The 27,767-nt window shown below is 38.6% G+C and overlaps 1 protein-coding gene across 2 annotated transcripts in view; it reads left to right on the top strand.

Moving 5' to 3' along the window:
* Positions 1-470: 470 nt before the first annotated feature.
* SEC24B (SEC24 homolog B, COPII coat complex component) overlaps positions 471-27,767 on the top strand; it is a 45,078-nt gene continuing 17,781 nt past the window's right edge. The window contains exons 1-8 of one of the 2 annotated variants that reach the window (XM_038135151.1): positions 471-758; positions 6,103-6,807; positions 14,497-14,682; positions 19,419-19,523; positions 22,384-22,464; positions 24,197-24,378; positions 25,941-26,125; positions 27,241-27,343. In XM_038135151.1, coding sequence (XP_037991079.1) covers positions 635-758; positions 6,103-6,807; positions 14,497-14,682; positions 19,419-19,523; positions 22,384-22,464; positions 24,197-24,378; positions 25,941-26,125; positions 27,241-27,343 — 1,671 coding nt within the window. In that variant the 5' untranslated portion in view covers positions 471-634. The remainder of the gene's footprint in view (positions 759-6,102; positions 6,808-14,496; positions 14,683-19,418; positions 19,524-22,383; positions 22,465-24,196; positions 24,379-25,940; positions 26,126-27,240; positions 27,344-27,767) is intronic. The other variant, XM_038135152.1, reaches the window with a different exon arrangement.

Here is a 27,767-nt window from a genome sequence, read left to right as displayed (position 1 = left end):
CTCCAGGTTTAACAAGCCTAGCCTCCCTCAGCCATTCCTGATAAGTGATGCTCCAGCCCTCAATCATCTTTGTTGCCCTCCACTGGTCCCGCTCCCGGGAGCCCAGAACTGAACACAGCACTCCAGATGTGCCTCACTAAGGCCGAGCAGAGGGGCAGGATCACATCCCTCCAGCCTCTTCTCACCCTGCCCCGGCCTGCCCACAGTGTCACAGACAAGGCACAGAGCCCCGCCACACACAGACTAAGCGGACCGGGCGGTTTCTCCCCGCCACACGGGTCGTTCCCGCCGGTACCGGGCCAGGTGAATCCCTCGCAGGAGGCGAGGCCCGCCTGTGCTGCCCGGCCCGCCCTCGCTGCTCGGCCCGTCCCGCCCGCTGGGCCCACCCTCCGCGCCCGGGCCGGGCCGGGCCGGGCAGCGCCGGGCGGGGCGCGGCCTCACGGCGGAGCCGCCGCCGGGGGGCGCTGTAGGCGGCGGCGCTCGGGGCCAGGGCGGCACGCGCGGCGCTCGGGCCCTCCCGCCGTTCCCGGCCTCGCTCGGCGCCCGGCTGCGGATCGGGGCGGCGGAGGAGAAGGAGGAGGGAGGAGAGGAGCAGGCGGGAGCGGGACGCGGTGAAGAAGCGCTGCGAAGAGCCATGTCCGCGCCCGCCGGGCTGCCGCCGCGGCCCGCAGCCGCCGCCGCCGCGTTTTCCCCGGGCGGGCCCGGCAGCTCCCTGGAGGCCGCGGCCCCTGCGAGCGGCGCGCCGCGCTGCCAGAACGGTGAGGGACCTGCGCGGGGCCCGGGCGGGCGGGGGAAGGCCGCCCGCGGGGTCCCCGGGACGAGCCGCGCCGCTCCCGCGGGGGGTGAGGCCCCCGTGGGTGCCGGGGCCTGCGTGCTCTTCCTTCGTCCCGGGGGGCGGGCGCGGGCCCGTGGATCCGGCACGCAGCGGAGCCCTTCGGCTGAAAGGCAGCGGGAGCCGCGGAGCTGCTCGGGGAAGGTGCGGGCCCCCGCGGCTGCGTGCGGAAAGAACTTGAGAAGGGGCAGCCTCTCTCGCTGCGCTGAAGAGGCGAGGGAGGGGTATCCACTCCGGTATTATCTCGTCGCGGATTTGGATCTGCCCGGTTGTGGCGCCTGTTTTGTGGCGTTTTAGGAAGGCTCTGGAGGCCGAGGCACCTCCAGGCCTCGACGCTGGCTGTCGTGCGTGAGAATGGGCAGAAAATCGCGTATCAGGGGCCAGAGTAGTCACTTTGTAGCTGTGTATTAACTTAAAAGTACTGGGTGGGGAGGCGTTCACACAATTGGATCTTGGGATTTGAGCTGAACAGGCAACATTGCACCAGTGAAATGTGGGTCACCGAAAAACAAAGGCAGAATAGTTTGAAGTCACAAAATATTGACGCCCATTTCGGGCAGAGAGGTAGTGAGACTGACTGTAGTATGAATGAAAGTAATGAGTGTACACTTCCGCATTTTTAAATTGGTGCGCTGTAAAATCAGTTTTTTATTGACACACCGTGTTAACTCTTCAAAATCCCTATATAATAATTTTCATTGAGTAATATTGGTTTGGTGTCTAAATTTGGCCTCTTATTTGCATCGAGTTCTAGCTCATACTGTTAAATCTTCTGTAGTCATGCTGTTTTCTGCACAGGTGTGTTTTCTGTGCAGGGCAGGGACCTACAAAATTTTTTATGTGAGAGTTGTGAGCTTTTCTCATGTCCAAAGGGGTAGTTAAGGGCTAAGCACTTAAATGCCTATACAGTACACGTTGAGGCAGTCACCGAAGAAAATGAAGGTAATTAAATGCTAGGTTTTAAGGAGATTCTGATGCCTCAGTTGTATCCAGACTGGTATTGTGATGCTGAGGTTTGTAAAAATTGTTCAGAAAATGCTAGTTTACGTGGCTTTTAGTCAAAAAAACATGTCATTTTCAGGATACAGCTGCTACAGGATGAATAACCTGGAAGTGTTTTACAGAAACAAATAGAAGCTGTCATCCTGCCTTCTCTTTGTGTTCTTGACTTAATAATTTTAAAGAGCCATTGTTACTATTTGTTGTTGTAATTAATTAACTCCATGTTGCTGCTAATATTGGTAGAAACAGCTTGTGTAAAACCAGGGCATAGGCCATTTATTTTCTGCAGAACTCTCTTTAATTCTGAGAAATGTATACACTGTTCCATAACAGCCTTAAATGTTTATTGCATAACTTTGGTTTTTGTGTTCCTTTAGATGTCTTTGATGACTTTAGTCAATAACCCTGAATTTTTCATTTTGTGACATCTAGCAATGGCATTCCAAAAATTTTTGGTCTGTCTGTTGTCTGAGTACTAATCTCCTGAAGTTACAACACAGGATTTGAGGTTTTGGGTTTTATTTGATGGAAATAGGAGAGGAAGTAGAGGGGAATAGCAATAGAAAAAGACTAGCAGAAAGTTCTTTACTGTATAATAGAAGCTAAATTTCATCAACAGGATTGTCACTGCTTTTGAAATTTAATTTTATGTCATTGGAGTGGAGTTTAAATGTAAGATCCTGATGTGAATTGAGCTGTTTCTGGATTGGCTGAAAGAAAACACTGGTGTATGTTTTCCTTTAGAGTGCTCTGTGGTTTAATTTGATAAAATGTGAATTTTTCAGGTAAAACTATGTAGTTGCTGCCATCTAATGAAAGACAATGCTTTTTGCAGAAAGCAAGCAGCCTGCTGTACATAGAATGATATTAAAAAGGATGTTCAGGTTTGTTATTAGCGAATATTGTCTGATTCAATGACCAAGTCCATTTGAGATCCTTGGAGACTTCAGTTTTTGTTAAATTTAGGCGTGATTGTTTTGTTGAGTTTTTAAAAGTAACTTCTTGAGTATGGTATTATTTTCTTCCTTCTCTCTTACAAGTTTGGGAAGCTTTTTTGTAATCTTGAAAGTGGCTTTGTATCTTAAGTGGAAAATGACCTATTTCCTAATTTGAGCATAACAAAATGGTTCTTGTTAAATCAGTACTGAAGGATGATGGAGGACTTCAGTGCTGACAATTTAATGTATTGAAATGCAGCACTGAGAGGATAACTGTATTGGATTCCCATGACTCTTCTTAAGAGTTTTGTCTGGTGCTGTCTACAGCTGGTTTGTAAGGCTGCCATTGGCATTTCTACTGGCATTTTGGAAGCAAAATTTTCATTATTATGTTGTTTTGTCTTGTTTTTCATCCCTCCTCAGACTGGGGACAGTTTTGGTCAATTTAACAAAGAGAACAGGGACGTGAAAGATGGGAAGCCTCTGAATATTTTGTGAAAATGGGAAGCTGTGTGAATCGTCCTGAAGGAGGAGACACCAGCTCTGTGACTGAGCTGTAGTGAGAGCTCAGCACCGCCTTCATCTGCTGGTGTGTTTGCCAGCAGTAAACAAGGGGCAGTGGGGCTGCCTCCTGCCCGTGGGGTAAACGACATGTGAGGAGGCTGTGGGAGTCTTCTCTGAACGTGGGTAAAGAGGTGCTAGAGGTTTTGGAAAGCTCACAGGTGGATTCAGATAGAAAGGCAGTTTGGTGGTGTGGCATCCATGTAGGTAGGGTGTATGGCAGATGGCTGAATTATGCTGCTGGGGGAATGCGTGGACATAAAAACCAAACGTGACATTAGCAAGCAAAACTTTTCTAATTCACATGGTGGTATAGCCATAGCACTGCTCCTTGTTTTTGGTGGGAGTTTGGAGTTTTTGTGTTATGGCTCTCCCCTCCCTTAAAAACAATTAGGATTTTTTGGGGTTCGCCTGTTAATGTCTGTATAGTTACACATTGTAACTTTATATAATTGCATACTTTATTAATTTGTTCATAGAAGGAGAAATGCACTGCTTTTGTTACAGAGATGATGTTTTAGAGATAACCTCAGCTGCACACAGCAGGTGTTTCAGCTCCTTTATGGAATTTTTTGAGATATTTGTCAGGTGTTTTGGAAAGATGGAAGTACCTGAGACATCGAGACTGATTGTGCAATTAACTAGATTTTGAAATTACACTGAAGATGTATTCTGAATTCCAGTGTTGAAAACTGTCCAGTTACCTAGTACCATTGGTAGCTTCAGCTACTAATTGCAGTACAAAAATTACTTTCCACTCACATTCTTTATAATAAAATGGACAAAAAACTCACTTCAGATAGTGAGAATAATCTTTCATCTGTAATCGTAAAACTTGCTTTCAAAGGACCTGCAGCTTGAATCAACATAATTTTTCAAATATTGTGTGTCTCAGTGACGTTTTCTTGTGTGTGTTTATAGATGTTTCTGCTTAAAAATGTGAATAAAAAGGACTCTGCATTCTATCATGTAGAGACTAATATCTTGTCTTGGTAATTTAATCTCTGTTTATGGTGTGTATTTTGAAACAAGAGCTAGATACCAGAGGAGTTTGCAGAAGATGATTTGATATGCAACTTTTTATTTAGGAGTCGGGTGCTCCTAAACCGGTTTCTAAGTTATACCTGCTCAGTTAGTTAAATCTGCATATATCAGTAGAACAGATGCACATTCTGTTTTCAAATAAAATGTCTTTTCTTGCCACCTTAGGTGGCATAGCTGCTTAAAGCCATAAACTTTGACACATGTAAATTATTGCTGCGTCTTTGGGTTTGCTTTTTCAGACTTTAAAAAGCAGGTCAAAAGTCTGGCAGAGTTCATGTAGCTGTTACTGGCTTGTTAACTCAAAATCATTTTCCTTTAAAGGAGAAAAACCTATGCAGCTCTATAAAGCACCTCCCACTTTTTCAAGAAGAAGGTGAATCAGAAGCATAGCTCATACATGCTCTCTTCAAAACTCAAGATGAATTTTTTTAAGCTCTTTATGCTGTTCTCCCAAGTGCCTGTCTGTCTTTTCATCCAGCAGTCCAAGTTACTGTTCTGCAATTTTTTAGCTCCTTTCTCTTCTGCTCAACTTCCTGTTAGTTATGAAAGGGCATTTTTAATTTTACCAGAAAGCAATTTTGGGCAGTATTTGCCCAATACTTGCATTTAGGAGTCTGTTAACAAATTTGTTATTAAAATTGCTTTGCAAGTTTATCATAGGACATCTAGAGGTTCCTTGGAGAACAGTAATTTTTCAGAATTTCAAGACAAGAGAAGTCATGCTTAAGTTTTGTAATTATTGTAAATATAAGCAGGGGAATCAACTATTCATTATTACCTCAGCTGCCATTTAATTTGTGAATGGGCCAGTGCTGTGTTTATGTTTTTATTGGCCAGGAAGTGGGAAATAACACCGTAGTCATTCTGCATGATGTAAGCAATAGGGTGTGGGAATTGTAAGAAAGCAAGTTATCCACTCAAAAGCATCTGTGGTTCACCAAAAATAAAAACAGGGTTAAGGAATGGGACATGAGGAAGAGCTTTGAGATTTCCCATTGAGCGGTTGGCTGAGAAAATCAGTTTGGACATAGTTAACATTTGGTCTCTAGAAGGCAAGTACTTGTTTGACCCTTGCTGGGCCAGTGTGTAATTAACCTCTAATGTTGCAGGGCCAATTGCAGGGATACCAGAGGTCAGTTTCTCTGATACCAACATCTCTTACTCCTCATTTGAGTATCAGGCAGTAAATGAAAATTACATGCCTTCTCAAATACTCTGTAGTTTCATAAAAACATCCATTTTCCTGAAAGCATAATGCATAATGACAAATACAACTGTTCTGCAACTCTTTATCTTGGTCACTGTATTGAAGACTTGTAAAGAAGAATACCTATATTGTTATGTTTTGACATACTGATTTGACTGCAGTTTTTCAGTTTCCATATTCAGGCGGTTCAAACACTTACAAATATCAGTTTGGTGCTTGTATTAACCTCCTATAAACTCTTAAAAAATATTCAAAATGCAGACAAGAGGCAAACAATCTTGGCGTGGAGACCTCTTTCAGGAATGGAAGCAATCCATTTTTCTGCTTCTTCTTTGTGTATTCACAAATTACTTCAAATAGTGTATTTATATGCATTATACTTGGTTTATTCTCTCTCTGCTGATGAGAATCAAAAATAGAAAAGAAGAAAGCAATTGTTTGTTAGTTCAAGTGCAGAATCCATTGGGACTACTAGCAGATGCCCCTTTAATACATGTGATGTTTTCTCTTCATTTCAGGTCCTATGCAGAGTCAGATGCAGTTCCCCTCTGGCTATGGCTCACATCTTCCAAGCTACAGTGCGCCTTCAGGACACTATTCCCAAGTGCCCAATAAAGCTGCTGCTTCACATCTGGATAATCAGTACAGAGCCAGTTACTACCCTGGTTACTATTCAGCACCAGCACAAAATGTTATGACGTCTGTGGGTAGCAACGTGTTGAATGCACAGGAGTCACATCAATTGTACAACAACACTCCTCCCCATTCAGGGGGCTCCAGTGACAGACCTGTTCAAGGGGCAGTATCATCTGCATCCTACTTGCATGTGAGTGCTCAGCAGTCATATTCAGCATTTGATAATCACTACAGCACTTCTGTCAGCTCTTCAGTTGCATCTCAGGGATTTCCCCTTAATTCTGATCACTACGCTATGCCCGTGGTTTCTGGTGCCATGTATCCTAATGTTTCCTATCCTCCCGTGGCTGCTGGAGGTGTGTATGGGCAGACATTTACCTCTCAGAGTCTACCTGCTGTTGGACAGTTCAAAGAGACCAATGCGTTTTCTAGCCAGAGTACATCAGTACCTCATTCCCTTCAACAGCACGTTCCCGTGGGATATAATACAACATTATCAACTGTTTCATCTGCTCAGGCTGTGCAAGACAACCTCAGCAGGAATCTCACCGGATCGGTTCCTAAAGTAAACAACCAAATAAATACAGGTATGGTGTTACTTGAAAGATAGTGAACTGCCAGATTTGTCTGGAAAATGTAAGTAATCGTGTGCTCTTGTTGGCTTGTTCGTGTTCACTCTGTGGAATTCTGTAATGTAATTTTGAGTTCTGTCACTCATTCTTGTAGCTTTTCTAATTTGGCTACCTCACTCCTCACAATAGCAGCTATTTGGTTCTATTGAGAGATACAGAAAAATACACTATTTAGGGGATGGTTTTAGTTTATTTGTGTGGTTTTCATGTGAGTGAAAGCCTCAGAAGGGAGCTTTTTCATGCAGTTCTGAAGGAATATGTAATTTCTGAAATATGTCTGGTATTCACAAAGATACTTTTTTCTTTTCTGGCTAGATAATTTCTCTAAGTCATGGTTGTTTTTTCTTTAAATTTTGCCTTAGTGACACTGAGAGACTGAAATGCTAGTGGTAATTACTCAAGACAATCAGCTATTTGTGGAGGCAGCAGGGTGCTTTGCTGAGGCCAGGTTTGCGCACTTCCCCTGGAGTAGGAGGAGAGTTTATGGGGGTGTGGTGTGTGATGGGAAATCAATCCACGCAAGACAGGGAGGGTGAACACCCACTGTGAGAGGGTACAAGCTGGATCTTGAGCCAGGTAAGAAGCAGGCCCTGTGGAGGCAGGCTGGTACTTTTTATCATGCCAATTGTCCTTCCTTACACAACTGTCACACGTAAGCCTGAGGTGCTCATCCCTTCTAATGGGGCATAACTGACTCAAGTCTGCTTGTGACTGAGTCAAGTCAGTCTGTGAGAGGCAGCTTCGTGCCTTAGAAGGGGCTAAAACCATCAAAGACCCCCGAATTGCCCCGAGACTCAATTTCCAAAGGAGTGGGCGTGATCCATAGTGTTGCAACAGATCCACAGTGCTGTAAAAAACAGTGTAAGACTCCCCTGCCTGCATCCAAGGGGAAGTGCTTGAAGTTCCCATGTACACCTGAACATAATTAACCCATTGAGCTCTGTTGTGTGGGACCCCCGCCACCAAGAAGACCCGAAGAGGACTAACAGGACACTGTCTGGATTCCCAGGTGGTGATATCTTTCTGTTTATCCAACACATATAATTTGTACATATTGCTTTTCTACATTAAGTATAGGTGGCCTGCCCACCTCAGTGAAAATCAGTAGAATTTAGTCCCCTTGGTTGGTATGAGACACCTCATGATATGAGTCCATTGTCACCCCCACGTGCTGTCCACACGTGGTGTCAGCTGGCTCGTGGCTGCCCAACAGCACTGGTATTCACTGAAACTTTATTGGTGCTGAGCAATGCACATCCTTTACCCAGAGACACACATACAATATCTACAGAAGTGTGGAGCACTCTGAGGCCAGGGCCTGGGCTGTCTTCTTCTGCCTTAACTTGGAGTGACCCAGGGCCCTCAGAAGTTTCTGTGATACCATTTCCCCTGCACTCTGCAGAGAATGCTCACAAATATGATGTCTGCCACAGTTGTGAGTTCCTGGATATGTTTGTGATGATGTTGGTATTTGTTCACTTTTTCCACGGTGGCCTCTTCTAAGGATGTGTCAGTACACTTGTATCACACAGTCACATCCACCACGAAAGCTTGAATTTCCTTCACAAAAATCAAGTCTGGTTTGTATAACTCATTGCTGTCATCTCTTGTATGTGGTTCCTGAAATACTGTCCAATCTTGCTTTTTTGTTTCCTTTGATAATATTTCACATATGTAATTGTGCCTTTTAATTCTTGTATCCTGCACAACTGGGCAGTTCCCAATGATGTGGGAGCATGTTTCATTCTCAGCCTGGCAGTGCCTGCAGGATTTGAGGTATTTTTCTTGTCTGCCCCTTGTCTCATGATGGGTCTTAATCTGTCACTTGTCACTCCCTTTCTCTCCTCTCTTTCTATTTTATTCTTTCTCTGTCTTCTTCACATTTACTGTTAGATAAAATTCATACTATTGACTTTGGCATATGGACTCGTTTGCATCGTAATTCAGGAAGAGGTATCTCTGTAATAATTGTAATAATTGGATCTTAATAAACACATGCATTTTCCCACAAAGTTCAGGAAACAAGGGGAACCCTACATGGATTTCGAGTCATTTGGGGCTTTTTAATTAATATTTTTGATAAGCATGTGAAAGAATTAGGAAGTTGTAGCTGATTTTTGCTTGATGGTTTTAGTATGGATGTAGCTATAAGGTTGTGAAGGTGCCAGTTGAGGGCAAGTACACTCAGTCCTCATTAGTTCTTTCAGCTTCTGTTTCATAGGAAAACTGAGTACCAGTTCATAGGGTAGTACTTAGTTGGAAGCATGGAAGAGACTGGAGATGTGGGAGTACCTTCACAATGAAACATCTTGCTCTGCAGAGGAGAGAGCAATGGTCTGTGTGGGATTTGATCTGATTTTCTTTCTAAACTGGGAATTTTCTGACTTCACGCAGTTTTGACTTGTAAGCAGTGCCAGACTACAGCTTGCTTTCTCTACTAAAGACAGATGTTACATAACTGTAGGTTTCCTTTTTAATGCTACATATTTCAGATTATAGTGTAATTTTGAAACTGTGTTAGGAGTCCTAGTAGCTGAGATTTTCTCAGACCAAGGACTTAAGAAAGAATATGGGTTTGCTAAAGATTTTTTTTTGGAAAAGCAGTTAAGCTTAAATGAAGCTCATTCAATCCACAGTTTGAATTTAGTTTCAATATTAGTTTCCTCCCCCCTCCCAAGACTAGGATGTGTAGAGTGTCATTTAATATTAGTAGATTTGAATTCTATACTGATGAATGCTCTGTGTCATTTTCTCCAGTATTTTCAAACCATGAAACAAAATATCATTTTAAAAAAGAAATAAAGGCAGTTCCTTGAAAAGCTCCTGAAGTTATCAGCATTTCATGGTTGTGCATAAAAATGGATTCTTTCAAGGACTGGCCAAAAAAGTTGACTCTGTTCAGTGCAGAATGTGGAGCTGGACTTGACAGAATGCAGGTGTCTTTCCAGAATAGCACAATATGCAGTAGGCATATAAAAACAATGTTTTGTTTTGGTTTTTTTTTTAACTGTTACTGTTTTATTTACAGAAGTTTTTTTTGTTCCAATGCTTGTTAATTTTATTACCTGTAGAGGTGTCTTGAAGTGATTTGTTCAAAGCAAATTTTTTTTGCAATGAGCAGCTGTTTTAAAGGTGGAACAGTGGAGCTGACCAGACAGTGAAGAGCAGTATGAGCACTAGTTTTATTTTTGAACCATTCAATGCTGCTCTTAAGGGGGTGATTGAGTTAGTATACGGCCTCAAGAAAAAGTAGTAATATTACACTTGGATTTCAAAGAACTAATGATAGGCTTGGCTGTGATAATGCTGTGTCATGGATACTCACTTTGCAGTTATGAAAATAAACACTGATCCACTGTTTCTGTTGTACTTGGGTAATGCTGCAGTCCTTGCTTGGTTTGCTGGACTGTAGGCCTCAAAAGTTACACCACATGCAGACTCTTTCTGGGCTTGTAAAGCTGCTGATAGAAGCATGCCCTGTGTTTCATTGCACAGTTCACAGGTTTCTGGAAGTGATTTATCTGCAAAATAATTTTTTTCTCTTTCCCCTGAATTCTGGTTCAACCTCAGTATTTCCTGACTAAGAAAAGCAGATAAACACAACAGCTGATAACAAGGCTGAAGGAAGTGCTGGACAGTTTTATTACTAAACCTTGAACACTTTAAACCATTTTTGATGTGTGGGGCTAAACAAACTGCCTCCAATGATATCTGATTTCTTTTAATCTAGAATTCAACATCTTTGGCTAAAATGTATTAAAAATCCAATTGCTACAACACCCTGATAGTAAAATACTTACATAAATAATTACAGATAAATGCATAATAATAAAATTGTAAGGTAATTATAGTAATTGTTTGATCCCGGCATAATTGGTTTGGTTTTGAGATGCTGAGATGTTTTCTAAATTTCCCAGTGCAGTCTTACTGTTCTCAGGTGGAGTAATTTTATGTATAGTATTCTATTTGTTTTCAGCCTTTAAGAAAAGGAGTTGGATTTTGAAAATTTTTTGCTAGTTCCTGTACATCCTTGGAAAGTGTCTGAATACAATACACAAGGAGCATAAGGAAATAATGAATGATCTGTTGGAAGGAAACTTTCTGAATATTTCATCATCCCTGCTTTCTTCGGGAAGAAGCAGTGATGGAAAACAGTTGCCATCTGTTCTGTGTATAGTTTTTTGCTAAACTACTTGAAAAAAAATTTACTGAAATTCATAAGCATGCTTTCTATGACTGTTTATGTCAAGAAACTTGGATATAGTATCCTCCTCTTCATCAGGGTGCTAATAAGAGTTTGATATCATTGCCCCTGTGCTGTGAAAGATGCCCTTACAATCTTTAAATTATAAATAAGCAAATTGCAGACAGACTGTCAGCCAAGATGCTACAGTTTTAGTGTATTTTTCCTAAGCAGTTTTGTACAGTCAGCACTGAAAGCTCTCTGTGAAGAAAATGAAACCTTTATGTAGAAGATTGATGTGTTAATAAAATCTGTGTGTTCTAACAGGACTTACTCAGGAAACTGAGGCTGGTGAGAGTTTTTAGAAGTTGTTTGATTTCTGAATTGTTTTTTACTTGAATCAAAAAAGTTGTCGCCACTGAACTTAAATTGGTTTCTTTAAATATCCACTTTTATGTATAACCTTACAAAGCCTCCAGCATGATGAATTTATTAAGATTAAACCTCTGAACTTCTGTATGTTGTGTACGAAGGACATAGAACTGCAACAAAATCTTTTCCTAAAACTTTAGCAACCCCTTTCTGAAATAGCTGAAGTATTTTCAGCAAGCTTGCTAAGATTTCACTAGAAAAAACAAATTTATTTTAAGATAATTTTTTTTTTGCTGGTAGTTGGTGGCTCTTGGTGAATAATAGCCAGTGAGAATAATTTTCTTTGCTTTAGGAAGTATAAATAAAGTAGAATATAAATATCTCTAATTTGAGATTTTTCTCCTTGGAGGTTTAAACTACTTCAACCCTGCAAAATCACCCTCTTCTGTCTTTAAAATCTGTATTTCAACAGAACAGTCTTGGTAAAAATCTGTTCAGGAGTGTTATGCTATGTAAATAACATACTTTGTATTACTTAGGTTTTTTGTCCTTCTAGGTCAGTAGCTTTCTTAAATGTTTTTCTAGTTTATTTCAGCTGAAATCAGAGTACTGTCATTATTCTTGGTGCTTTTCAACTTAGCATGGATGTCAGCCAGAATGCCTGAATTTGACTGGACTCCTCTGTGAGGAGAGGGAGCTGGAGAGCTCCTCTGTGTATATGGCATGGATTTCTTTGCATCCTGGTGTGGACAGTCTGCTTGAGCAGGAGACACTCTAATTTCATTATCTCACGCACATACTTCCCCTTATGTCAGATCAGGATGTAAAGTCCTCGCTGCCCCAGTTCCATAGGAATGTAGGCTGTAATCCTGTAAATCTGCTAATATAGGGGTGGTTGAAAAAAGGGGAAGGACTGCAGCCAGTACTGAAAGTTGGGGCGAAGGATGCTGTGGGAAAACAGGCTGCAGAGAGGTGATGTCTCTCTCCTTAGAAATTGTGTTGTGTTGGCTGCAGGGGTGTGTGGGGTTGTGAGGGCAGGCAATCAAGACCACAGCTGAAGCAACTCAAGAATGGTAATTCTCACATGTCTTCTGAAATTTTGAAGAGATGCCGTGGTGATACTTTTAAACTATGACCTCTAGGTCTCCAGTTAGAAATTAAATGACAACTTTGTGATGATGTATAGGGAAAAATGATGAATTACAACACTAATTTGCCCAATTCTGCAGATTCTTTCTGTAACATGTCTTTTAGCTGTAGATCATTATGCTTGATTATTGTTAGTGCAAGAGTTGTTCATGGTTGAGAGGCATGGAGGAAAAACTTCAGTACACACTGAAGGCGAGGAAAATGTGGTTTTAAATGTTAATATTGTTCAAGTGTTTCCTTTGGTCTTGGTTGCTTACAGCATTTAAAACCTTTATGGAGTCACCAAATAAAAATTAACATTTGATTTTGCAGGTTGGATTTTTGTACAAATTAAAAATATATTTTATTTCTCAGAGTTTAGAAACATTTATTTTACAATTCATTTGAAGGGTTCACCTTTGCTTGAGAATAGATATAGTACTTGGCAGGAAGGTATTACATCTTCAGCTAATCCTGGTGTAAATTGGTTTTGGCTTTGAGCACGTGACGCTGACATTACAGCATTTAACACTCTACAGCAGTGCTTGATGCTGCCAGCATGGCTATATTGCCTTGCAAAGTGGAAAATACCATCACCCTACAAACAACTCTACAAAACCTGGGTGAGCACATGGAGGTGGCAGAGAACTTCCCTTTTCATCTTGCATGTCTTGCTTGAGGAAGCTACTGTAATAAGAGCATTCCTGCTGACAGGTTCTGAAGCTCCCATGGGGAATCTGCAAGACACTGTGTAGAAGCAAAGGTTATTGCAAGTCCATTGCAGTAAAAAAATGCTCTGTATGTTCATTGGAAAAAGACATCATTTAGATTTTGATAAGAGTTGCAAAAAGCTGTGTGTATGCTCAATATTATATTTTAAAATTGAAAAATATATAAGAGATTATAATAAAGATGTGTGCTGTAAATTTTGACTGTAAATAATAAAAACAGAAGGATCGTTTTAAGCCGCCTCTTCTTCTTCATCCTCTAAAGGAAACCTCAACTTGCCCATGAAGTTCTTTGAGATAACACCTCCCTTATTCAAGGAAAAGTTCAGGGACTGTATGAACTACACAGCTATATGTGCAGAAGATGCAAAGTTAATATTGCCTCTGCATCCTCTAGCAAATTTGGTAACTTAAGTACTCTACAAATGGAGAATTTTGCTCTTGCTTAATTTCTGTGTTTGTTTACTGGGTACTTTTGGTAAAACCATTTCCTTTCTCTTCTTTTTAACAGCTTGGTTGGTCAGGGTTTTTTAAGAAAGAATCATAATACAGATTTTCTCAATTTATGAGCAAAGAGCAGCCCTTAGTTGAGAGCTAACTTAATTGAAGTTATGTTGTCCTTGTCTGATTGGAGTTTCAGCTGGACTATGTCAAATCTCTCAAAGCATTAATCTGACTTTTTAAAAAGCAGATTATATCTAGTCCAGATGTCTAAAACACATCAGAAGTTTTATGGAATACTCAGGGTTGATTGAAACAGATTGCTTGGAATATGAGTCTCATAACTGAATACCCATATTGCAAAGTGCCAGCACTGCAAGGGAGGCATAATACTGGTCTACTGCACAAAGTTTCCTCCTATGGGAAGAGTGTTGAAGGGTGTATTTCAGGTGGACTACATTCCACTTACCTGGGAACAGTAACTTATAAAAGCACGGTGTTGTGAGGATGTATCAAAAAGAAACTTCAGCTTCATCTTGCTTGTACTGCATCATGCTTTCTTTTTTTGCTGTTGTCAGAGCAATTTGTTCATTATAGTGGGGTTTTAGCACTGTAGGTATTGAATTTTTTTAAGCAACCAATCTTTCCATAGGCACTTGTTTGAAGGCATCTCTCTTTGAAGTACTGTATTGTTTTTTGTAGTTACTGTGGACTCAAGTGTGATTGCTTGTGCTATGTAATTGTCTGTGCAAGTACATACAAAGGGTTCCTGCTTTCTGCTGTTGTTTTCAGGTGGCATTGATTCTTCACAGCCTGTGCACTCAGTGAGCCAGAATGTTCCATTTACCAAGCCTGGAGTTGGAACATCTGCTTCCTCTGCTGTGATGTCGTCAGTAAGGTCACCTGCTCCAAGCCTGTCTTCAAAGCCACCATCTTCACCATCTGTTACACAGTCCCCGGAGCTGGCCCTTCAGGAAGGTACTAAAAGGGAATGGGAAGTCACAATATAGGCTTTTGCTGTGTTCCACATGCACACATGAATGCTGGAAGTTTTATTGCTGCTTTTCTGTGTTTGACTGGAGCACATCTCTGGCGTCTCATCAGGCTCCCTGAGTGGTGGTGTTTTGTGTCACCTTGGTTTTAGATTCTCTTCGTGCTTGTGTTTGGTTTCCTTTGTCCATGTGTTGCCTTTGGCTTGTTTGTCTTGTTGGCAGTCTTAACGTGTCTCTTGCTCAAAAAAACCTTCTTTTAGTTCCCTTATTCTAAAAAACTGCTCACTACTTTAATTTCTTAGAGGAAGGTCTTAAAATTAGCTTGTAATTAGTCTGTATTGAAAAATGAAGTGTAAACTAGAAACCTGCTAGTTTGTGGAAACAGTGAGTTTGAGGATTAAGTTGAAAGTTGGTAGAATTGTTTTCTTCCTGCCTAGCTGTAAGTGCCCATGGAAAGCTGCTGCAAGAGTTCTTGTGGGAAAACCTGAGTGTTTGTATAAGCTCCTTCCTATTCTGACATTGGCAGCATCTCGACAAAGAGTCGATTGGCTCTTGAGCCTTCTTCAGTTAAATTAAACTTTACACTGATGTTTTAACTTGCCTCTTGATTATTACATGTTTCTCTATCTACTATTCCAAGTCTAATTGACTGCATGATGTATTTATTTTTTTAATTTTGGCCATGTTTTCTCTTAGCAATTTCAGAGTTTTAAATTCTTATAGATAAAGAACTCTGCCTGAGGGGTGGAAGTAGGCATTAATTTTGTCAGAACAATATGGTATCTCTGGTGTTCAAAATAATTGGCAACCCCATGGTGTGTGATTGTCACAGAGCATTTTTTTATTATTAAATTACAGAATCCTCTGACATAAATAACTAAATTACCCCTTTTCCTCCTTTTTCTGGTAGTATGCAGATTACAGGTTGTTCATCAATCATATCTATATGTATTAAAGGAAAAAAAATATTGCTATGAAGTCCCGTGTACAGCATATCATTTTAAAGAAAATATGTCAATTTTTGGAACTGTGGCTCTTGCATGGTTTTATAATTGATTTTGGTGCTAGATAGACTTTGTATTGTAGGTGTCCTTACTAGGAAAAAAGTGTTGCTTCTTTTTCCAAAGAAATTGCAAACCATGTTTTTAATGAGAAAAAGGATTTTAGCTCTTTTAACTGTGATTGCCTTGATGTGCAACGTGTGTGTTCTGGAAGTGATTCCTGTGAAATGGTACAGCAGATCAGTGCAGTGGCTGCTGAACTTCCCTGCATTCAGATGCTGCCACTCAGTGAAGGTGAATGCACTGAGTAGCTGAATGAGCACATTTTAAAAACAACAATATGTTGGCAGTATAAAGATAAGTTGACAGGAGTTGTTATTGATCTAATTTTATCTATTTACATGTCATCACACATAAGTTTCTATGTTCAGATAATGTTTTATGAGCATTGGAAGACTTCAAACTCTGCTAGTCTTGTTTGAGGAGTCTGAAATAAATAATGTACTCTTGCATTTTTTAAGCAACAACCTTTTTATCAAAAATTAAGTGTGATAACTGTTTGTAGAAGTGAACCTACTGAAAAACCAGAACACACGTACTAAATAATTGTCTGGATTAGAATTCAAAGTATGTTTCAGCTGCAGTAATCAGGCGGACTTGATTTTTTAAAATATTTTTTTAAATTATAGAATACCGTTGTCTACATGAAAGCATTCTGAAAAATAACACTTTGAATTAATTTTTTAAAAGGATTTCATTGTTTTAGGCTGCTCTTGGGGCATTCCTGTAATAACTAAAAAATTCTGATTGTTTACTTGACTATCTTCTAACAGGACAAAAACCTTAAAATGTATTGAAGCCTATTTAATCTTACATAACAATCTGTTAAAATTTAATGTGCACTTTATGTTTGAAAAGCTTTTATGGTGTGGGTGATTGAACTTAAAATACCTAAATAGTTGGTTTATTTCACAGGCAAATGTGTTGTTATCCCAATTTATCTTCTGTGTCCTGCCACTACCTTTCTAGATGTCCTAAATTATAGTGGGATAAAGCCTTAGAGTGCAGTATTATTAGATGACAGGTACACTGCTTGCAGGGTTTAGAAATTTCCAGTCTAAAAAATCTGTGATGATTTTAATTATGTCGTTGCATTTTAGGCCAGATTTATGGACTAACATGACTCAAAATAATGATTTCAAAATTGGTTTTTGCACTTTTAAAAGTGGAAGATTTTTGCACCATTATCAAATCTATAAAAGATACTAAGCAGAACTGAGTTGTCACAACAGAAAACATGATTAGGCACATGATGACACTTGGAATTGCAGTCTGCAGCCACCCATTTCTGCCCTCAATTGCTTTCTCCCCTGTGTTGGCCTACTATTAGCATTGCTAGCCAGTGAGCTAGAAAGGGTGACTTTCCCATCTGACAATGACTTTTTAAACTATGTTATTTTTTAGCCAGATCTATTCTCCAAAGTTTTTTTTTTTTGGCTGGACAGTTGTACTAGCACAGCACAGTCTCAAAGGCAGAAATCTGTAATACTATTGGCAATGAAAATAAATCTGTGCAAACTCATAAAGCTGCTAAGAATCAAGCCAGCCCAGTCTTCACAGCATTCATAGTGACATAATTCATGATTCCTAAACATCTATGTTACTCCCATACTTTTTCAATCTCTTTTCTTCATTATTCTTTCTGAACACCTGCATCCTTAATGCATGTGACCAGTAATGAGTAATCCAGTCCTTTTCTCTCATCTGTGCATGTTTGGAATTTATGCATTGGCATGCACTTACCAGGTAGATATCCTTTCTTTCTTCTTCTTACCCATGCACATGATGTCTTTATGCTCTTTACTTCTCACACTGGGTACATCTACTTTTACTTTGGTTCTTGCTGTTACAGTGCAGCCCTTCTTGTCATCCTGACTTTTAACCCTTTCACTTGCATGTTAGTTATTTTAAGGTAGGTTTTTTTTTCCTCTCTTCCGCAGTAATTCAGTTGTTCTGTTTTATTCCTCCCAGGCCTGAGAAAAGACATAGTCTGTTCTTGCACAGATAATGATTTCCTTATATTCTCCTTCCCAAGTGCATCCAGCAAATTTATAAAAGATGGGTCGAGAAATTACTCAAATTAGCCCTGTGTTTTTACAGTATGGAAAAACTGAAGCATGGAATCTACTCAGTGGCACTTGGGATGATTTTTCATTCATTGTTGTACTACTTGAATTAAAGAGGAATTTGATTGAAACTGTACAAGTACTAATGCACTAGATAAAGGAATATGATGCCCATCTTTTCTTGCATCAGTCTCTCTATGAAAGTTCACCTTCTCAAGAGTGTTGGTATATAGTTTTGCTTTGTTTTCTTTTTGCTTCCTTCTATTTGAGTAGATACTCTTCACCTTGATTCTGTTGGTGTTTTTAAAGTGAAATTAAAATGCTCCTCTTGGGTTTGTTTGCTAACCCTTTTTGAAAGAGTCATGAAACTAATAGCATTTATAGACCATATTTCTAATAAAATAAAGTTTGATACAGTTGATTGAAGTCATGGATGGGCATATTATTAGTTACCGTGGTGGTTTCAGATTATAGGTAATATAACACTTCTGTAATATAGTAGTTTTATAGTATTAAAATAAAGAATGCTATTCATTGGTGCCACAGTACTTCTACAGAGAGATGGAGCACCAAATTCCCAAATATTTGAAGAGTTTTGAATACTTAGGATATTTTCTTGCCATAGCAATCTGTTAGATTGATAAGAGAGAAACAGTGATTACTTGCATTTATTTAGGATGTCACTGCCTGACTAGAAACATATTTAAAATTTGCTAACCTTGCTAACCCTGCCTTGTCACAAGAGAAATGTAAGATTTCTTGAAGATGCTGAAAATGCATCAATATCAAGTAATGTAGGAAATAAATTATAAGCCATTGCTGCATGCTTTACTCTGTTCTGAAATGGTATGTTTGTGTTGCTTTTGTGTATTGCTCACATATGTTTAGAGTAGATATTGTAAAAGCAAATAAAAAAACCTAAAAAAACCTAATAGGTTGTGCTGTGGAGGTGACAGCAGTAACAAACAGTTGCTGCGTTGTCACCAGATACTAGAAGTGCATGGTATACTCACGTGCTTTTGAGCCTGAATTTAGGCACTCAGGTAAACATAAGACAACACAAATTTTCAGGTTTACCTAGCTTTATTTCCCTGATTGTGTTGTGCTCTGTGTTTGTACTCTTGCATGTGGCAACAGCAGTATATGTCATTCATTTCTGACAGAATTCCAACATGAATTATTCTTGTCTTAAAAGGGACAGGTGTGCTAAGCCAAAGTTAATACTAACATATGTTTTCATAACATAATTTGAATTTATGTGGAAATAATCCCTTATTTCTGTGTATTAATTTATGAAAGTACTCCACTGGATAAACCGGTATTAAAGAGATAGGTAGGAAGTTTGTGTGTTTAATTTCCTGGTACACATGCACATACACACATATAAAATTATCTGCTAACTTCCATGTACTACTAATAATTTACTGAACTAGCCCACTAAAAACTGCTTCTAGGGGTGTAGATTTGACTTGCTGCATGCTGGGATTTTCTCTGGAACAGCTGATTTCTCTCACTTTTAATGCAATGATTTGTGACTTCCATTTCTCGTCTTTCCTGTCTGTCTGACTCTGATGTTTGTGCTTTCCAATTCACAGGCATGCAGTATGGTGGATATGTTAATAATCAAGCTAGCTCTGCACCAGCTCCCTTGTCATCAAGTTCAGATGATGAGGAAGAGGATGAGGAGGATGAGGAAGCAGGTTGGCTTTAGCTTTACACCAGTATCTTGTTCTCTTCCTACTCAAGGTTTTCCCCATATTTCCATCCCCTGAAACTTTTTCTTCCTTTAAGACAAAGCATCACCCTGACTCTTCAGCTTGAGATTTCCCATCTGTTACTAGGATAGTAAACAAAAAGGACTTCAGTAGTGACCAACAAATGGGTCCTTTTTTTGTCATGTTATTATTTTGATTTGCAGTGAGTTTTAACTGAAGATAATTAGCAGTAGAACTTACACTGATAATGGTTCAGATTAAGCTACCAGATGCCATTTGAATCATTACATTAAACAGTGTTTACCTTATTTTTCATTTTATGCATAAGGAACTCATACAATTAAGGTAGTAAACATTGAGAGGTTGTAAGTGTGCTTTTTAGGACAGTAAATTAATCAGTGCTGATTTTTTTCTCCTTCTAGAGGTGTATGTCTCAATGGTCAGGCTCATAGGTTCAGCGTTAAGCTGCTTGCTCTGTAGAAAACTTTAAAAGTTTGTTGATTTTTTTTTAATTGTTTGAGGTGTTAGATACTTGTTTGCATTTTGCCTGTTTTGTCACAATGACCCAGTTTTGTGAGTTTAATGTTCCTCACCAGTTTAGTTTCTTCAATTTTGGTAACCTTTTCTTTTGAAACTTGAAGAAGTCTTTACTGGCTGCATGAATGCTAACAGTATAAAAAGTTTTTTTTGAGATAAACATGAGACTACTACCGCTGTTGATAGATAGAAGTAACAGCACATACCTTGTACTGCTGGCTTTTAGTATTGATTTGGAATAGGAAACTATTGTAGCTTTTTCTTTAATTTTATTATACATATCATCAAAAAAAAAAAAAAAGCAGTGCCAGTTTTATTAAAATAATGAAATCATCACCTACAATACTGTGAAAATGGTGTAGTGTACTCGTAATAATTCTGTGAAGAATGGAACAAAGCAATGATGACATCCAAGTCATAATTAAGAACAGTGTGTTGGGTTTGCATGCCAAGGTTTCTGTCCAAATGATGTTGAATGGGTTTTTTATCAGTTGTAACCTTTTTCTCCTTACTTTGTTCCCTAAACAAAGTTTCATACTCCCTACCATCCTTCTTTCTCAAGTTCTGCACTTTACTAAAACCTGTAGCCTTGCATTTAAATTCGTGTTACGGAAAAGAGTGAAAGGGCACCCGGGTTCCATACAGAGGCTGTCTGGTTAATAAGCAGCATACTGTTTTATGCCCTTTCAGCAGGAGCTAATGCAAATCCTAAACAGATTTCAGTAGACAAATTTCTGGCTCAGACTGTCACACTGGTTTTATGAAGAGTAGGTGCTGGAAATCTGGTTGCTTGTGTTTGTGTAACTTCTCAATTGTTTTGTTGGACTAACAAAAATATATTTTGACTTTTCTGTAGTAAGACTTAGCAAAGCTTTAAAAGCCCTAATCCTGATAGAGTAAAAAAAGTCACGAATTCCTTCAGCTTCTAGAATGGAAAATAAAATCTTGCAATTATGTTCTTTAGTAACCTCCAGCATTTAAAAAAAAAGAAAATTTACAGTGAAAATCTGAAAACTAAGATTGCCTGAATGTCACAGAATTAAATTTTCCTTTAAATAATGTATTATTGTTATTCTTACGGATTTTTTAAATAGCTTTTCTATTTCCTAGTTGAATGCTTTAAAGGCAAAATGCTCAAGAATTATCTATACTGTCAGGATGGTGCCATGGTATTTCTGCGTCCCAAATGTCAGTGATGTTATGTTTTCATATGCAGAGTCTCTTCACCTGGAAGTCTCAAATGTTCCACCATTGAAGTTCTCCCTTGAAATACTTTCAGCTTTGCACGGGGATGTGTGGTCATGGTTGATCCTTCAGAGTAGAACAGTATCAGTGAATCTTTTCAGTCTTTCTGCCACAAAAATGATATATACAATTTTCTTTTTTTTTTCTCAATTCTTAAATAGACACTTTTTTTTCTATCACACTTCATGGCTTGGTGTGTTTTAAAAAGAAGATACCTTTAATCTTCTTGGCCCTTTTTTCATTGGAAATAAATGTATGTGAAATCGCGTTGGAAGAGATGTTTTAAAATAATTTTTTGTTTGCCAGATGTTTTACAATAAGATATTCAAGATCTGTGCATAGGTTGAACTGAAAATTAAGCAATCAAGTCTCTTCAGTCCTAACAGCTGTGTCTGTGCTCATTGTGCTTTTTTATATCTGCCTAGTTAACTTTAGGTACTTAATTTTACATAGTTACTTTTTACTTAGGTACTTTAGGCTGAGCCAAGAGTAATTGTTTATACCAGCTGAAGTTCACACTCTTGTCAATTATAAGGGAAAATAGAATCTTTAGACTGAGAGGAAAGCTAGCTGTGAATTAGAATGGTACAGAAAGGAGGGAAGAATTAAATCCTTGTCAGCTTGGCTTTAAGGTGGATAATCACTCTGAAGATGATGGGAATCTTCTGTTGCCTGCACTTGTGAAGAACCTCGTGAATAGTGTTTTTAAAATGTGCATGGCCTCAGTTGATACAGTCTAGAAAGAACTTTTGGTTTACTAGAAAAATATTTTTTTATTTCAGGAAACAACTTTTTTCATTGTTTTTGTCTTTTTGCCATTAATCTCTCTTGCTGTTTGTTGGGCATGTGCTTGTTTGTTTCTAGTTATCTTGCTGATTTTCTCCCTCTCCTCTTTACAGTGGTAATAGTTTTCAAGTCTTAGGGCTGAAGTGGTGGGTTTTTTTCCCAGGATCTTTCTTGTCAGTTTCTTATCAAATGTTTCAGAAAAAAAACCTCAGTCTTTTATTTATGAAAAGTTTGCTATTTCTGATATCCCTAAAGTTAAACTATTTTCCTCCCCCAGCACTTGATAGTTCCTCTACTACAAGCAGTGCCTCTCCTGTTCTGAACAACTATGATGCTCTGGAAGGAGGTGGCTATCCAGGTAAGCAGTTTGTTTTAAATTATTTATTCAAGTACATAAATGTGGTATTTTATTGCTTCTGGTGTTGTTTATTGTTAATTAACGAGTAGGTGAAAGTGCCTATGAAAGGAACAGGGGAAATCATCAGAGGAAACATACATGTCTTTTTAAATAATTTCTCACAGTTTTAACAATGAAGTTCATATAGCCATTTAATAAAACTTCCCTGAATCATAAGTCATACTTTCCATTGTATTGAGGGTAATGTTGAAAATATGCTAAGTGTGAAAGCAGCATCTTTTTTCTAGATTATACTGTGTGCCTGATTGTGTTGTTGACATTAGGAGCTGATAATAGTTGTTGACACATCACAGAAGTTTTGGGAGACCAACAATATCAGCTTGCAGAGATGCTTGGATCAGGTTATTGTCTTTTACTTTTCTTCATTTAAAGAAAATGGCTGCTGTTTGCTTACTCTTAGCTCTAAAAATATCAGGACTGTCAGGTTGGTTCTAAATGAGCCTACTGGCTGACTGCCTTGGTCTTGAAATCTGTAGAGCTGCCTTGGTCATGAAATCTGTAGAGCTGCCTCTGAGAGCAAGAGGAAAAGATGCTATTCAAAGTATTTTAGCCACTATTTTAAATGAATAATTGGATTAATTTGGAGAGCCTACCCCCTCCTGGCTCCTTTGCCTTGTTCTGGCCCCCGTGTTTGCCGTAGTTTGATGGGTTCCTGATTAAAGTGAGATCTCTCTCAGTTAGAAAGCTGATATTGTTATCCACATAGAGTCTAGCAGGACTACAAATTCTGTACCCTCTGGCCTAGTAACTTACATTTTGGTTCTGCTGAAACCATATTCTAAAAATAACGTGTTCCTTTCTTTTTTTAAGATAAACAGTCAACATTAGGTTTCTTAAATCTGTTGCAGTTTTTTTATTGTTTTATTGGGGTTTTTTCCCTCATGGAGTGTTCATGACAAACATAGTTTCTTGGCAGTTGGTTTCTTGAGGGCTTTGTTCCTTTGCTTGAACTTTTTCCAGTTGACTTCACCAAGCTTAAATTCTTCTGAAACTTAGTTCACATCTGTAGATATTTCGAAAGAGTGCTTTGATCTTTTTACAGGTGTTAAGTTCACTGTGGATTACTGTCAGTTTGACCTTGAAAAGTAGCAGAACTAAGCTGTGCTGCAGGCATATACAAGAGAAACTTGCATCAGGTGAAAATTTCAAAAGAGACCATGCTTTATTTCTCCTCTACCATTTATGAATACTGTCCAAACATAAGGCTGAGCCAATGGAACTGTTCTCTAACTGTAGGTACAGCTTTTCATGAAGTAATCGTAGAATCATAGAATGATTCTAGTCATGCTATGACAGTTTTCAGAAATGGAGGGGAGGCTAAGCATGATGGTCTCATTTGTGGTTTATATCAAATGTATATATTGGAATAAATTGTGGTTCTGTTTTTATTCAATTCAAATGATTTTTTTTTCAAGTTGCCTCTTTTTGTAAAGTAACATTTTGCTTGTAGTGACACAAGTCCCTGGTCATCTTCCATACACAGTCTTTCTCAAAATTCTTGAAGTAATCTTTCTTTTTAATTACTTTTTTCAGTGAAGAAAAATAACTTGATGGATAATGAAAAAATTTATGAATGGCAATGCTGTTTTGAAGCATTTAGGAGTTTACATTTAAATTAAGAAGGAAATAATAAGTATATTCAATACCTGTGGCATTTCTTTTGTCTTTCCAGACACACATTCTGTGACTAGCAGCCCAGTTCCCTCTCCATCAGTCCTCCAAACATCAAAAGCTTCTAAGCCCTTTGGTTATGGATATCCAGCACTGCAGCCAGGCTACCAAAATGCAACGCCACCTACTCCTGTGCAGCCCAGTAATCCAGGACACCATTCTGGTTTTCAGCACTATGCACAGGCTTGTATTTTTAATTTAAAAATTACTTAATGAAGTAAATTCCTGGGAAAACCCTTTTCTGTGTGATATATTTCCACTTTTTCTTCGTATTTCATATTTTTGTAGTTTGTGATACAATAAACATTAGGTATAATGTTGATGTCGTAGCTCTAAACTTATTGGAAGGCTTTTGAAGGAAAGTTTTAAGTGTGCCTCCAAGTAGTTAGGCTTAACAAGTTTGCTTCACCACTTATTAGCAAACTTCACACTCTTAAGGTTTGATGTTTAAAAGAGCTGAAGTTTATTGATAGGAAACAATGAAGAAGCATAAGGAAGTACTTGATCAGCATATATCAGGGCATTGCTATAGGCTGTGATCTCAAGCATTAAATGACCTTATGAGCAAGGCATGGCATAGGGTCCAGATAAAAGCTCTGTAGAGCTTGTGCTGGCTGTGTGTAGTGGAGCAGGCTGCCTGCATCTGCTCTGTTTTCCTCATAAAGTTCGCTCCAAACACCTAAGAAATTGTGTACAATCACCTGATTCCTGTTGTACACGTGAATCCCCTGAGAACAGTGGCAGAAAAAGGGCCAGGTACTGAGGCAAGACACAAATGCTGAAGAAGTGCAGAGGAATGTATGTGTGAAGGGATCTAGAAAAAGAAATGTACTGATACACAAATCCTGCTCTCTGAAGTAAAGGCGAACTGGCAAAGACAGTGAAACTGCTGTGGTAGGTGATCAAAATTCCTTACTGCATATAACATCCAGTAAGGCTCTCACTGTCACAGGCATAATGTAAAATGGGACTTGGAAGAAATGTTTCATTTAATTATTTGTTTTTTAAATGGAAGGGTTGGCTTCATCTTTACTGTAGTGTGAGATGAAGTTAGGCTCTTTCAGGAGCACACAGTAAAAGAACAGCAGTTGCTTCAAGTGAATTCAGGTTGAACATATAAGGATAAAATGCTTCAGGATGGGAGTGGGGAAGCACTGTAACAGATTGTGCTGTGAAATTGTCAATCCTTAGATATTTTGAAAACTTAGCTGGGTGAATCTGTATGAGCAACCTAAGCTAATTTTTAAGTTAGCCTTGCTTGAGCAAGGGGTTAGACGACCAGACCTCAAAGGTGCCTTCCAACCTAACTTTTTCTCCTCTTCTATGGTGTTTTGTTTTAATTTAAAAATAAATATTTCAAGTCAGTGTCTGTGACTTGGAAAAGTTGATTGTAACAAAAGTTAAATTTCAGAGCAGAGTGGGAGAGAAATTGTGTCAGCCTTTTTAGTAACTTGTTTTCTTATGCCTGGAGAGATTGAAGGATTATGTGTGACTTCCAGTGTTGATTTGTGTAATGAATTTGAATTTTGTCCTATGCTACACATTTGGAAGGTGTGTCACATTTGTTGTAGCATTTTTAAATTTCTACAGTACAACACTCCTTTTGTCTGTTTGGGTTTGTTACTAATTGCTGCTGTATCTTTTTAAAATACGTGTCTGAAAGGGAGGGCACTACAAGAACATTGAAGGTTGTTGTTTAAATATGATTGTGTGTTTACCTGTTTGTCATGCTCTTAAATTTACAGCAATATCCAGGTGTGAACCAGCTGTCCTCTTCCTTAGGAGGATTAAGTCTACAGCATTCTCAGCAGCCAGAAAGCTTGAGACCAGTAAACCTTACACACGATAGAAATATTTTACCGGTGTCTTCAGTTCCAGCACCTGTGCCTAACTTGAATTCTGATCTTAGGAAATTAAACTGCAGTCCAGAGTAAGTTTACTGTGTCTAGGAGAGTGTCTTATATTTTTAGTGGGCAATAATTATTTAAAATTTCAAAAAGTGTCTCAGGTGACTCCTAACTTTGAATCTTAGCGATGAAAAATAAATAATAAAACCCCTTTTAACTGAAAATAAGTTTATCCTCTGAATCATTACACAAATACTGTAACTGTCCTACCATCAGAGTATATTATATGTAATGAGTGTATTTAGGCATTTTAAAAAGATATTTTAATAAACACCTTAATGTTGCACAATATGTTTCATAGAATATTTTGTAATATTGCATAGGATTTTTTCACAAAAGTATTATGATTATGCCTGAATACACTTAATAATTTATGAGTATATTTTACTATGATAATTCTGCAGTCAGGTACCTTTTTACCTCTAATTAACATTAAGTAGTATTATCAGCTATCCCAAGTCAAGTGCAGCTAAGTACAGTGGAAAGTGCTTTTCCCCAAAGATTTCATTTGTCATTCCAAAATAAGTATTCTTCATTGCCTCAAAGTGACTCAGTATCCTTATTCCTGTAGTGACAGTGCATGGTCCTATCAGAAAACAGAAATCAGAAAACTGAAGGCCTGGGAATCATTCTTATATGTGGAACACTTTTGACAGCACTATTTGTGCATTGGGCTTTTTTAGTGTCCCTTCATGTTGCACGGAACAAAAGGTTCTGACTCTCCCAGTATTTGGGATCCTTTTCTACTGTTTTTATATATTTCATTATATAAAATATGACATTCTGAGTACTAGTTAAATACTCTCTTGGTTCACTGGAAGAATCTTTATAATGAACAGAAAAATGCATAGTGTTGATTGAGTGTTGTATCTAAAACAGTCCTGTCTCTTAATTGCAAGTTGGTTTTGGTAAACTTGCATTGCTGAACTGCTAAACTGTGGACAAGGGTTTTTTTTTTTTTGTTTGTTTCTTTGTGAAGCCTTCTTAAAAGTCTTCCTGCATTTTTTTTTAACTAAATCATCTTTGTAAAACATAGGATTTCTTAAATTTCTAAATTCTTTAAAATCAGGTGTTAACACAATGTTTTCAACATCTCTTAAAATTTCATTTTTAACATATTGTTTCTATTTTCTTTCAGCTCATTTCGATGTACATTAACAAATATTCCACAGACACAGGCTTTGTTAAACAAAGCTAAGCTTCCTTTGGGTTTGTTGCTGCATCCCTTCAGGGACCTGACGGTAAAGTACCTTACTTTTTGTGTGTGTGTGTTTGTTTTATATATGTATTTGTTCTCTTTTCATTCAAACAATGAAATACAATGAACTCTAAGTCCTAACAGAAGTACAAAAAGACTTTAGCAGTACTTTAAGAAGTACTTTAAGAAGTACTTTAACAGAAGTACAAAAAAATTGTCTGTGACTTAGAGAGGAGGAGAGCAAAAAAAGCCTTGAAATTTCTACTTCATTCAAATGCATAAGGGAAAAGCCCTTCAAGTTCATTTTTTTGTTACTGTGGTTCTCCGAAGATTTGCCACTCTGTGTGTTGGGCTCACAGCTGTCAGATCCATCCTGAAAAGGTGTTCACAGAGCTCTCCTGAGGAGAGGTGCTTGGTTTGAATGTGTGACTGGCCTGATACTTGCTGTCAATAGAACATAAACACAA

This window comes from Motacilla alba, chromosome 4, assembly GCF_015832195.1.
Source record: "Motacilla alba alba isolate MOTALB_02 chromosome 4, Motacilla_alba_V1.0_pri, whole genome shotgun sequence".
NCBI classification, from domain to species: Eukaryota; Metazoa; Chordata; class Aves; order Passeriformes; family Motacillidae; genus Motacilla; species Motacilla alba.
Note: the sequence above shows the minus strand (reverse complement) of the source record. Positions and strands in the feature narration are given on the sequence as shown.